This window comes from Larimichthys crocea, chromosome XIII (assembly GCF_000972845.2).
Source record: "Larimichthys crocea isolate SSNF chromosome XIII, L_crocea_2.0, whole genome shotgun sequence".
In the NCBI taxonomy this organism is placed as follows: domain Eukaryota; kingdom Metazoa; phylum Chordata; class Actinopteri; family Sciaenidae; genus Larimichthys; species Larimichthys crocea.
Window position 1 is genome coordinate 32,050,386 of NC_040023.1, and position 14,449 is coordinate 32,064,834.

General features: G+C 42.4%; 1 protein-coding gene across 1 annotated transcript in view; it reads left to right on the forward strand.

The window, feature by feature from the left end:
• Positions 1-14,449, forward strand: part of iglon5 (IgLON family member 5) — a 93,499-nt gene that overhangs the window by 60,577 nt on the left and 18,473 nt on the right. The window contains exon 2 of the mRNA XM_019279213.2: positions 14,260-14,338. Coding sequence (XP_019134758.1) covers positions 14,260-14,338 — 79 coding nt within the window. The remainder of the gene's footprint in view (positions 1-14,259; positions 14,339-14,449) is intronic.

The window sequence follows — 14,449 nt, forward strand, 5'->3', positions numbered from 1 at the left end:
TCGGCCCTTTCTTTTGCAGGTGGACCTCTTGGGTTAGAAAGCGATGACTCTTGGCCAACTCATGATCTGATCTGATTCATAGACCCTTATGTTACATCACAAGGAGGTCTACTAAGTTTAGTCATCCAATCGTGACAAAGCCACTTCCGGTGTGCACAAAACAGACAATTTTAGACATTGTGTCTCGAATCAAGTCACGAGTCGAAGTCACTAAGGTAGTTGGCTAGTTATACATTTGAGATACAAAATATCACTCTTCTCATGCAGATAGCTTCAGTATGTTGAGTAATGCAAAGCCTAACAGCCCTAGTTACAGTTACTAAGCAATGATTGCACTGTTACTGTAGCAAAAGGTCAATTATCAGTCCGCAGATATGTATGCATTTATGGATGTGTGACATTTCTGTGCCTCGCCATGAGCACACGTGGCTTCTGTATGCAAGCTCACAACACTGTATGCGAACATAAACTGTGTAACCCTATGGCAAACAACAAAGACACCGAACAGCTGCCCACACACACACAGACACAGTCTAAAAGAACTATGCAAATAACTATATAGAGATAAACAGAGGGACGTAAGGTGAAAACAGAGTGAGGAAAGCGTCAGAAGTAATTTAGATTCTGACAATTTGTCCAGCTCAGTGTAAGGACTTAAACTGAGAAAAAGTCCTCCTGATAAAAACAGCTGACAACTGCCGCTGGAGGTAAAGCATTAGGCAAGAGGTGCGAGGTCAGAAAAAGTCTTTAAAAGCAGGAATGAAGTGCAGCTTCGACTCGTCTCCCATTTTTTATTTCATCTCCCTCTCAGTTTCTTTTCTTACAACTTCCTGTTCCTCAAGGAAAATACATTTTTAATGCTGTTGAAACTCACTCTGCCCATTTTATGGTTTGATGTTTTTTTTTTGTACTAACTCAGATAACCAGCCAAATGTAGACGATGTGACATCAGGCGAGTTGGTCAGCGGGGGGGCATTATTTTTTATAGCTTTGTACTGTTCAAAATCAATAGTTTTGGTTTCAGTTCAACAATTTTACGCGTGGAAATTCAGCACAAACTCGACTAAGATGCCATTTTTTCTTCTTAGCTGATGTCTCAGCAGAACAAAATGCAGAGCAGGTTTTAAAAACTCACATTTCAAGGACAGAAGTGATATTTTCTCAATCTGACATCTCACTCTCTCTCGCTCTAACACTGCAATTCGAAGAATCGGATGATATCACTAGCTCTAATAAAATAGATGAGATAGATTGTGGTAAAGTGGGTACACCGAAATCAGAAAAGTACTTTACCACAAAATAACTCCCGGAACACATTGAACATCACAGATTGGTGACAAGTTGTATAACATTGTAAAAGAATCCGAAAATTCTTTCCTTGAACATATTCAACTCATCAGCTTCACTATCTTCTTTGTTCAAAAAGTTTTCAGTCACTGGATGTACTGAGTCAGGCACATCCGTGTCTTTCTGGAGGTTAGCTTATATCTCAGGGGGTTGATTTGAATCCCTTACTCCAGACTGTTGTGCAAATGTGTGGAATAAACATCTGGCTAATGTTTTGCTGGGTCATTTGCAGATGAAGTCGGTGCTGGAGCAGTACGGAGTGAGTACAGATAATGAGACAGCTTATAAAAAGGTTAGAAATGATGTGTTAATAAAACTATCTCGCTATGACACGTTCGCTCGCTGAACAGTTATAATGAATGACATAAACATTAAAGAAGCTGTCCGACAGTCTCAGTATGTTTCCCACTAAACTGGGACCATAGAAAACTGTTTTGCTATATTAGTGTGACATTAGTAGTAGTACATTAGTATTTCCACTAAACAAAGTTACTGCTGCTGAAAATATTCCTTTCAGCGTATAATGAGCTTTCATTTGAGAAAGATTCATTGGCACACGCACTCGTTTTTACTCAGTCCTTGACATTTGCAATACATCCTGGCAGCTGTGCGTGTTTTATTATTAATACTTCAATTTATGTCTCAGGAAGATACGTTTTGATGCCCCTTTGTTTTGTAGTGTGTTGCATATTGTAAAGTGTACAACACTCGAAAAAGAAATGATTCTGCAGGGTTTTTTTGCAGTGGCTATTGACAGTTTTGACTGAGCAAGTGAGAATGCGTTTGTAAATGTGTTATGTCTGTTATAATTGCATGCATGCATATGCATAAGGAAATGTCTGCCGCCTTCACATGCTCGTGCGTGCTTGTGGCACACGAGTAAAAATTGTTTTTGCGGCTCATTCACACATGAGGGAGAGGGGAGCCAGAGATCATTTTCAGTGCTCCACATGAAGGAGCATTAATCCAATTTAAACAGCTCCAAGGAGACAGTCCTCTAATAACTTATGGTGACTTAGGAATTTGTTTATGTTTGTAACGGCGCACTGAAAGATTAATAACCTCCACAATAGGAGTTATACAACCCTCTCTGCGAGGAAACACAATAAGGAAACACACGAGAAACTGATGTGTAGAGATAAATGAAAGGCAAATTAGCCAGTGGCGTTGTATTTAATTACACATTACTTCTGTCACAGCTTTAGTTATGCCCCTGATTTTTTTCTCATATTCCTTGATAGCCTCCGGCTTTGGTAAAACAGCTTCATCAGTAACATGAGCCAGCAGATTCATCAGTGGCTCAGTCCACTAGGGCTGACATAAATGCACAGTTTAGTTTCGCCTCAAGTAACTGGTTGCATGCTTGTTTCCTCCTCAAACAGACTATGACACATTAATTCACCTTTACCTCTCTCCTCATCTCACTTTTCTTGATTCCCAGTATTTTTTTTTCTTCTGTATTTCTTACACAAGACCCTTCTCAGCTTTGCTCAGCTGCAAAGATTAAATGGGCTCTCTATCGATTGCTCTTTTCTAATGCACCGGCCTCTCCAAAGAAATACCAAAAACATGTCATCACCCAGGCTGAAAAGAAGTGGTTGGAGGGTGAAAAGGGAGGGAGGGTGGTATCCAAAGTCAGGTATATTTTTAACTTCATCTGTGTTCCACAAGACGGAGGAGAGACACCAGGCAGCATGTGAGCAAGACTATCACGCTACCAAGGGAATGGATAGGGGCTTTACTGCAACTGAGCAGCGGCAGTACGCCGACGGTGCCAAAAGCAACCCAGGGTGTCATCCGCCTTCCATCTGGTATGAGACGGAGATGCAGAGAGGAAAGAGAAGGGAGCTTCAAGATTTGTTGAAGGAGAGTACACTCTAGCCTGGAGCACCAGGTCTACCAAACCTTCTCCAACTTACAGACCAAGGCCTGAGCTCTTGGTGGCGTTTTTTTGAATGTCTGCCACAAGCTCTCCAGCACAGCTGCAGCCAAATACAACTGGCACAGGGGCTATGTGTGCGGGAGCTAGTGGTGCCGAGTCACAGCAGTGGAGCAACAATGGCGAGAGCTGCTGTGATTCAGAATGCAAATGAACCCCATCCACAGCTGTAAGGATGGCTGTGGGCACAGCCAGGCAGAATCCAACTGCACACAAACAGACGGAAGTATGCAAACACATGCACAAAAGCACACTTAAAACACTGCCACACACCCGCACACAGATTTACGAAAATGCACGTAGCAAACAGATTTACACAAGCTTGCAAATACACATATGCACATTTATTCTTACTCTCTCTCTCACACACACACACACACACGAAGATGCTTACTGCAATTGTACTTGCACAGAGTCTCAGTGCACTGCACCATACCTCCCTTGGTTTTTTTCCTCCATCCTCCATTCCATCCCTCAGGAGCTCCCTCCTAAGCAGGTGTTAGCTGATTTTTGTTCCCTCGGGTAGTTCTGTTTTGTTCTTCGCAGCAAGTACTGCTGCCGTGAATTATCCTGACAGCACCTTACTCCTGGGCTCTGGCCCTCACCTTCTCCTCCTCCTCTTTTCCTTGCTCTTTCCCCTACATCTCCAACCTTCCCTTCCCTGCCTGGATCTCCTTTCATCTTCACTCTCTTACCACCCCATGTGGTGCAAGCAGCAAAACCCCTAAACGAGCAGACTTCTTAACAACACATCGGCCCACACACACACACACACACACACACAGACATACACACACACGTGCAGAAAGATAAACAAACACAAAAATGTTCACTCAAACGTGCATGCCAGTAAAACTCACGCACACGTGTGCTTAAACTGTTTTAACGGCGCACTTGAAACCACCACGTACTCGCAGTGCACTCAACTATTTGTGCATTCACTGAGATCGAGTGTGTTGATGGGAAAATGTTGCTGCTCCCTCGTAGCCCAAATGTTGTTCCCTCTTGTTTTTCTGTTTACAAAAGGCACAGACAAAGAATTACTTATTTTAGATTGCTCATTACTATGGCGGCTTCAGACAGCGGCTAATTGCCCCCCATTCAGTCATCATAATTAACTGGTCTTATTACTCTGAGTATATTACATATTCCGCTTATTTCTACAGAAATATGTCATTACCAGTACGAAATGAACAGTTGGGAGGTGTGTGTGTGTTGGGTGAGCATTAATAAGTCGGTGGTGGTGCCGTAAAGGCTTATGCATGAAAAAAAAAAAATTAGATCTTTTATTCAGCTTCACATCGACTGGAGTTTTTGTTCGAAATTCACCGAACGCATTTCCAGCACGTCGTCTTTTGTCTTTGACCGATATTGCGTCATTTCAGCTCTTTGTGTGTTAATGTCCAGATTAACAACAGCGGCAGTAATTTTCAAGCCCTCGTCAAACTCTGTTTTTCTCATTAGTCCTACTTTTCAAGTGTGTCATAAATGACCGTTGGCAGCTTTGCATCGGCCGGTCATCCATTTCACACACATACTGCCCAACACTCAACTGACTTTTTGATGCCTCATTCTTTTTGACTCCACTTTACAGCCAATGGTGCTATTGAAAATAACTGCTCCCATGCTATTACACTCCTTTGTCTCCTGTCACCATCACCCGGTAATTGCTGTTTTTATTGTAGCCTCTTAGAGGCTCAAGTGTAAACTATAGGGTAAGCCTCGCCGCTGTGCTGGAAGCTTAAGCGCATGGCTGGAAATATTTGTTTAGTCCCACAGCATCTGACAGAGCTCCTATAAACAACAAAAATGTTGACCACCAGAACATATTCAGTGTTTACAACACAGCTTTTTTTTATTTATCTATTTATTTTTTGACATTATTGTATAAGGCTGGGAAATAAATTCAATAGTTCTTCACAGTGATTCCACACAAACCTTGCTAATATTTTTGTTTGTTTGTTTTATAAGTGAGTCACAGTTTATTGTGTTTGCATTATGTGATTTGTGAGAGTAATTTCAAGAAAAAATTACACCATTAGTCATTTCAGCCTAAAAAAAAATTAAAGAGAAAAAGATTATATTGCTGTATTTTATCATACAGAGACAATAGACTGTATAAAACATGGAGGTATCCATGAGGTTTGCCACAGGTTTCTGAAGAGTCATTGTCAAATTCAGAGTGTGGCGGCTCTGGCTGCTGCCATCTTGGCAGCCTTGCCTCCGCTACCTCGTGGCCAATCCAAAAATGAGACATAAATCAAGCCATTAATTATATCACTTACATAATTTGAACATGTGAGTTATATAAAAATTCACCTCCAAGGCAGTTCTCATGAATAGCTATAGAAAAGTTGGGCATTTTATCATGGGGCCTTACAAAGATTGTCTTGTTGGGTGTTGTTTAGCTCAGTTGGTAGAGCATCCGCCCCATGTACTGTACAAAGGCTCAGTCCTTGCTGCAGCGGCCTAGGGTTTGAATCCGACCTGCGGCCATTTGTTACATGTCATTCGCAATCTCTCTCTCCACACATTCCTGTCACTCTTCAGCTGTTTCTATACAATAAAAGCTTGAAAAGGCCAGAAAATATAATAATAATAATAATTATAGGCAGTCTTAAGTGGCCATTGGATGAACTGCAGTTTTTTACACTTTGGTGCCAAAAGGATGATAAATTAGAGCAAACCACCAGAACAACAGACTTCTCAGAACTCTACTGCAGGGAAACATTGACCATCAGCCATTCTTCCAGATGATAATACCTCATTTGGTGTTTTGATGATGGTGCTGGAGACCGCCATCAAACACATCAGTCCAGAATCTCACATAGATGTTGAGTTGAGTTGAGATCTGGTGCAAAGACCATAACATATGACTCACATCATTTTTATGTTCATCAAACCATTCAGTGCCCTGGATGGTGTCTGCGTTCATTACGGTTTCTCCAGTCATTTATTCAAGTTTTCATTTAATTTGTCACCTGTCTGTAGATTGATAACATAGAAATGCAGTATATTCCTAAAATACTACCCCGTGGAGCTTTTGTGAAGCAATCTTTTGAATCAGGGGTCTCTGTTGTGTTTGTATCTTCAATCTTCTATCAAAATAAAAAAAAATGCACCAGAAAAAAAGCAGGGAAGGAGAAGATTGCTAGCATTCAGACACAGATGTAAACAATTCAGGTTTCAAAGTATGCTAAAAATGTCTTTGCAAATGTTTTCAGGAAAGAAATTAAATTAAACCGTTTGTCAGACCTCAAGGATAAACACAATGCTCACACTGCTTGCAAACATAATTTGCATGTTAACAATTTTTACCTCTACGGAGTTCCTTTAATATAATACTTTTTTTTTATCATGGTGTCCAGAAAAAACAGACATAAATACAACGTGAAGATACTATTTCAGCCTATCGTATTCTTTGACTATAATATAACACAAAAATGTGAATTTATAACTCAGATTTGCTCGGTGCCAAAGAAGGCACCATGCTGCTGGTAGATTACATATTGGTGTTCTGTTCCTCTGTCGCTTATAAAGTATGTTATTGTGTGAGGGTGTTAGATGCAGAGCTACTTGGGGTGACTCAGTATTTAAAGCTTCTTCTTTTAAAGCAGTGACAGCACATGCCCACAAATCTGTCAAATTACCAGTGCACAGGGTGTATTTAGGGGAGTCTACAGGGCCTTGTGTAAAGCGGGCGTGTGTGTGTACTCACTGGGAGAGGAAGTAACAGTTTAACTACTGTATTGATTTCACCAGTGCTAAGGGGTTTAGGCGCCGGTCCAAGGAAAATGGGGGGCAAAAGAAAGAGGAGTGGAGCTCGTCCCTGGTTTTAGCACGCTCGGCTTTTCTCCCACGCTTGATTCAATGGTAAAGGTCTGTGGCTGCCCATTGAAGTTGTACAACTGCTGCATTGAGTACTGTATGGCTCTGTGCACTCTGCAGTGCTCTATTGATTGATGTGTGAAGAGGGATTAGTGAGCAGGAGGGTGGGACGGAGGCTGAGAGGAGGAAGAGATGCAGGATGGGGGAAGGTGGGGGCAGAACAACCAGAGGCAGAATTGTGGATGCAGCATGTGTACAATAAAAAAAAAGGGGGGGCAGATGTCACCTCTTTGGTAAAGCCAAGTTCGACACCCGAGGGCGATGCCCTGCTTTTCTGTAAATGTTGATGGTTTTGGCATGCCTCTGAGATCAAGCTGCGTTAGCAGTTATAAGTGTGTCAAAACAGTGGGAATATGTGGGCTAGGAAATATCTATGACCTTGAATGACAAGCAGCTAAATGTCCAACCAATCGCCTTGATGCCTCACCAGAGTTAATGTCCACATAAGCCGCAGTCACGAAAAACTCATTTCAGTCATTCCACCACATTCGTCCCAACATAAAAAACTATCTTCGGTCTGAAAGAGGGTGGGAGGGTCGGGATGACATTACCAGACAGATTCAAAACAATTCATTCACCGTGACTTCTGTGACATTTCTTAGATTTCCTGTCAAGTGGATTCCCGCTGACATCCATTTTGCCTCACCAGAAATTGTTGAAAAGCAGGCGACCTGCATATCCATCTTGTTGTGCCGTTTGAGCAAAGCATCCAGGTGGTTTCTCACTCCTCGGCCATCATTTTCACCCCCTGCTCTCCTGTTGCTCCATCCCTGACAGGTGGTGGCTCGGGGGGTGGAAGGAGTGAGGGATTTTTATCGATAGTAGGGCGTAGAGGGGCTGAATGAGAAGTGGAGTGGAGGGAGGGGGGGGGGAAGATGAGGCTCCGGGGGGTGGGTGTGGGGGGGTGGACACGAGGTTGGATTTGAGCCGCTCAGAATAAATGGGATCAGACGAGGAAGAGAAAAAGGCATATCTGTGCCGGTTAATGTTGAATTCACCACCCCCTACCCCTTGTCTCCCGCCTGAGGCTCCTGGCATCTGATAATCCTTGGGCTGCCTCTCTTCATCATCAAGGTGTCGGAGGAAGTGCCTCTGTAAATATTTAATTGGCTGCAGTATGCCGGTGTTAATTATGCGGGTGTGTCTTTGCTCTCCACCCCAGCGTCACTCACTGTGTCCTAGCACTATTCTCTCCTCCATCGCTCCTTCTCTTTCTGCTACTATAGTAATGCTGTTATTGTCACCACTGCGAACACTACTGTACAAGTATCTCTACTGTTACTACTGCTGCTACACACTCATTCTCAATGACATTTCCTTTCATAACCTCACCTCACCCTAACTATCTTTTTTCACCTCTCCCTTTCAACCTTGTGCTACACCTTTCTCCTTCTCCTTTTAATTTCCAAACTGCGGAGCGGATTATTGTTATGGGTTTCATTATAGTCTCTGCCGTTATCCGTCCTGACGCCAATCATGCTTTCAGAAGAAGCCTTCCCTCCTCTCTGTTTATTTGATCGTCAAGGGCAATGTGAAATAAATGAACAGTACAAAGAAAGCCTTGCAAGGACTACGTGGGCTAAAGTTGTACAGCTCAATAGAACTCAACTCATAAGTGTCTGCCAGTAGCAAGTGCAATTACATACAGGCGCATGTAGAAGTCAAGAGAATACAAATCACATAATAGATGTCTCGTGAGTACTGAGCAAGCAGCCTTGCAACGCTTTCACAGGCGAAAGACACAATGCACGAGATCACAGAGACAAATACGCTGCCCCACAAGTGGATGAAATTATGTGACTGTCTACCCATGTGCCAGCAATAGATGAAGTGTTATCCACAGATGAGCAAAATAGATTTCTGTTTTTGCAGAGTGTATAACAGCTCAAAAGGCTTTATAGTACAGGTGAATTGATGGTCTACTAGCCCTTGTGTCCTGTGCGTAATCCCTCAGGCAGGTCCATAAAATTTTATTCTCTTAAAAATGTCATTGACCCGTAGCTCAATACTGTGCCAGACAAAGGCTTAAGGAGGTTTTTTTGGGGGCAGCACACAAGTGTGTGTGTGTGTGGGTGCATGTATGGTGTAAAGATGGGGGTTCTGCTTTTGTGCCAAAACAGCAGGTCACAACAAGGACAAGATACCGGTGGCCAGGACAGACAACAGTGAGCGGGGTAATTCAATATGCTAAGGGCCACTGCGGTGTTCACCACCAACAGTTCTTCTCTTGGTTATTCATCATTTCTCTATTCATACTGAACTTTTTTTCATAGGCTCAGCATTCTTCTCCCTCATAAACAAATCGTTTTTGTTTTAGCAAAGTTTTGTACTGACAAAACGCTTTCTTTTGGGATTCACATTGTTTTTGTGTTTTCCACATTTAGAGTCTACGGGGTAGTCAGTGGTTTAAGCTTCCCTGTTGGCAAGCACTCTTCTTTCCTAGAGTGTCAATGGGCAAGGCTCCTGAATCTTCCTGGTGGGTGCAGTTCATCAGCCTGCATGCTGAGCCCCAGGAGAGAGCAGAGGAAAAGCAGAATTTGAGATAGGGGATCAATAAAACTAAAAGTAGCCCAGAAATTGAAAGTGGCGGCTGAGGAATCTGTTTTAGCCATGCAACAGCACGCTGCTGGTTGCACTCTGGCTTTATTATTGTTCTGTTTGATCATATCCATTGTGTTTGGCCAGCAAAATTTAAATGAATTGCCTGCAGGGGATAAATAATGTTGATTGCATTAAAGGGTGAGAGGCACATGCTGTCATTCAGCCAGATGATGTTTACATTTTGTTGTTTTACATCCGACACTCCCACGCTCTCGTTAATGAGACGCTGCAGTCGATTTGCGTTCGCCCAGAAGCCCAGAGAATAACCATTAACCTGCATGTATTATTCTAATTTATTTGTTTGCTGTGTCATTTCCACACCAGAATGTCAATACTCCTAAATGTTGGGCTCAAATTCTCATATAGTATGAAAGTAACTGTATCAGGGTTAGGTAAGTCATCTTATGTTACTCAAAAGTGCTCGTTATCGGATGATGAAGTCAAACATTATTAAAAAAATAAATCGTAGCATAGCTCTAGAGATGACTGTCGCAACAGTCCACCAGTTTTGGCCAGACTAAAATATAATTATTACATAAAATATGAATGTCATGACATTTTGGTACAGATATCCATGGTGCACTAAATTATAAATCTATAGCCAGTTCTAGGCATATAGCCAGTGGACATTGCTGAGGGCCTGGGCTGTATTTTTTCTTATTTTATCTTTATTGAATCAGTCAGTCGCATTAAGATTAAGATCTCTTTTCCAAGAGAGATTTGAGACTAAGAAAATATTCACAAGAACGCAATCAAGAAACAGAAACAACACAACTATAACAGTAAACAAGGAATTCATAAAAAAAACGGTTACGAGAGTCATAAAAAACATCGGGTAATAAAAAGCTTTCAGATCTCTGAGGAGAATGTCGGCCTGCAGTTTGCTGTTCATACCACTCAAAAAGTGCAGAGTACCTGAAACCATTAGTTGCATTAGTGCATACATTGATGGATAATTATAGGCTGATGTACAACAGTAGAGCTTTATAAATGAATGGCATGAGTATCTTTATAGTAATCCACGTGTGATGCAAAGAATGAAATTTGCCATTTGTGGTGAATGCATTATGATGCATTTGATGGAGCAGCATGACAATACAGAAAATGTCCATTGTTGAGGAAAGATATTTCAGCATTTTAGCAAGAGTGATGTAGGTGCAATTTAAAGTTTTACATTTACATTTAGTCATTTAGCTGACACTTTTATCCAAAGCCACTTAAGGACATATTAGTGCAGCAAGAAGTACTGCTCGCATAGAATCAGATTCACTGGTGGAGGTGGAGAATACCACGTATTTGGTCTTTTCTGCATTTAAAACTAGTCTGTGACTAAAGGGATGGTTTGGGTATTTTAGAAGTGGGGTTGTATGAGGTACTTATGCATAGTCATTGCATTACCTACAGTAGTCAGCAGTCAGCATGCAGAAAACAAATGTGCATCACAGTTGAAAGTTTTACAGTACCTCATACGACCCCACTTCAAAATACACTAACTATCCCTTTAAGTAGTGATAACTGGAAAGTATCGAATGCAGACTTAAGGCCAGTAAGGGCCTGAGCTGGGGTGGAGCTTGTATCATCAGCAGAAAACATGGACATTGAAGTATTGATTAAAATGAATTATGTTATTTATGTACAAGATAAAAGGACGTAAGGAGTTCTGTGCGGAACCAATTACGCATGGCTTCATCTGAACCTATACGCCATAGATTGCGGAGTAGGATTTTTATGATTGATGGTATCATATGCTTTTGAGAGGTCAATAAGGAGGGCAGCAGAAAATGGTTTGTTATCCAGAGAGGAGACAGTGTTATTGATGATCGAAACTGTATACATCGTGGTGTGCATTAGGTTTTAGATATTATCTCGGTGGCAAAACAAAGTAGTCCACCTGTCAAGCAAACACTATAATTGCTTCTCAAGCCATGCTTTGGTTGCAAGGTGAAAAAATGGGGAGTCGTTTTGTCTCAGGATGGAGGTGGTCTCCCATCTCACAATTACGAATGCTGCTCCTGTTTTTTAGTGATCACTTTAACCTGTGCCAAGGTCAAAGCAACACTTTCACTGGACACACAGAGAGAGTGACGACAGAGGTGGATGTGTGCAGAAATCAGGGAGACTGGATGCCAAGATGTGTGTGTTTCTCTGTGTGCATTCCGACTTTGTGTGTGTCTAGATGAAGTCACTTTTATTTTCCACAGGGGGGGGATGTGAAGTCAATCTTTGTCTGTCACAGTGAACTCAGACAAACCCTCGTCTCCGCTGCTTCGGCTCATCGATGAGCCAGTTTGCGTATGTTTGCGTAAAATATGCGTCTGTGATTGATCCTGCGATTCAGTGTGGGAGAGGAAGTGTGTGCTGAATGTGTTGACCCGGGTTATCATGTTCTGCGGTGACTGGGAGTGGAGGCAGGGTGATACAGGTTTTAGAATGCGAGGTGCCAATCGAGCTGTGAAAATGGGAATTGAGTAGGGAAATGGGAATAGCTCCCCGCTGGTTTGTAACCTTTGCAGTGTTGTTTGGAGCATTCATCGTTCATTCAATCAAAATGTGTGTGTCGCATGTGTGTCCCCGTGGTTACATTATGTGATAGTGAGCGCCTTTTCTTCATATTTGTGTCTGTAATTGCGTATATGTGGGGTAGTGTGTATTTATGACAGCATGTCACACCCGTCTCCGAGCCCCAAGCTTTGGAACTGAATTGAATTAACCTAAATAAAGTCTAGTGTGTCGAGTACAGAGCACTTGAAAGGGAACAGCTGAGGGCTTGAGCTGAGGACTGCCTGAGTCTAAGACAGGAAGCATGCTCAGAGTGATGCTGTGCAACATCACTGTAGTAAAAAACGCAGATAAACAAAATCTTGTGACAGTTTTTGAACATTGGACACAATGGCTAATGTGCTGCACCCCTCCCCCAGGGCTTCCAGAGAGATATAGAGGGAGATGGAGCCAGTTCTGGGAGACTTGGCCGGCCTTGATAGCACAGCAACAGTGGCAGCAGCAGAGCCCATTAATGCGATTATAGCTTTTAGCAGGAGATTTTCAGGGCCAGTTTTTCTTTTGAGGCGTCATTACTTTGTCCTTTTTTTCCTGTTCTCCACCGGTATGTCAGTAAACAAACACATACATTCACACCCTTGAGCAACAGACTAGCTAGATACCGTAACTGCTTATATATGCAACCATGAGCAACACATAATAACACAATAATATATGAATACATGAATAATATATGAATGTATATGAATACATAAGCGTGCGTTTAGCCTGTATTCGCTGTGGCATTTTCACACAGATATGCCAAATCGCATCCACAAACATGGAAATGGGGAACAGCCGCAATTAGTCTTTGTTTAAGAGACGGTGAATTATTATTTAGTGTTGTTGGCACTTCTCGGGACTTTCTGCTATGCAGTTTGAAAACCTTTTGATTAGCCATCCATGATGTTCATTATAATTCTGAAGCCTCTCTCATTATTCTTTGTAATCAAACCATGATTCCACAAAGACTCTCCTTTAATTTAAAACCCAAACTTCCTGTCCATTAACTGCTGCATTGCCGTCATTTGGGGTCTCATCTCTTAGCGCCGCTTAACATGTCTTTGCCTTTGCACGGCTATTTAACAAACCTTGAGGTGCTTCTTAGCTCCTCGCTGCAGCGGTTTCATAAAGTCACCGTTTATTAAACCTCAAGGCTAGAAAACAGCACAAGCCTATTGAGATATTGAGGTCATCTTGCAGGCAGAGGGAGAACGAGATTGTCAGAGATAGAAGAAGGGCACAAGCTGAGGTATCTGGTGTCATGCTGTGATTTGGCAGAGTTTAGATGGACAGAGCCAGGTGTCTTAGTGAAGGGGAGCGGTCTGCCTCAGTGGGCAATATCACTGCCAGTATATAAGGTCTTTGGTTATCTTTTGTTTGCAGCCCAAGCAAGTTCATAAAAATGACTTCCGAGGTGTTTTTTTCCTCGTCTGAGTGTTTCAAACACATTTCACAGATGCAAAGTTCGTATTTCCTCTTCAACTAATGGCTCTCAGGATGTGTATCTCTTCTTGTGTGCGTTTGTGCTTTTGTAAGCATGTGCCTCTGTTCTCCGAGTATGTGTGTGTGTATTGGTAGGCAGGATGAGCATCCCTTCTGTTACCGTTGCTGTCCCTTCATTTCACGCTCCGGCAACTCCGCGTGAATCCTCTTCCCTTGGCTCATTATCAGTGCTGTTCAATGAACGCACACCCCACCAGAATGCAGGGTAAAACCAAATCATTATTCAAGTATGGGGGTCAGTGCAGACATTGTGACTCTTTTGTTTAGTATATTTATTACTTTCCTTTCTGAAATAAGTAAGCAGGATGCGGAGCACATCCCCGCCCAACCTGATTCGGTTGAGGTAGTCGATCCGCAAACACCTGACCTGAGATTGATGAACACCAGCGGACCGTCTGGTACCATTATTGGATGCTCATTGGTCTCATTTTTCTTGGCAGGGTCCAGTGTGCACGGAGCAGAATTCGGACACCTGCCGGACAACATTACAGTGTTGGAAGGAGAAAGCGTCACTTTGAGGTAACTCTCGATCCTACACCTGCACCTACTAATTACATGAAAAACATGTTTGTTTTTCCCCCCACCTGTCACGCCGCTTTAATTGCCAATTCTCCGTCACATAACTTCAAT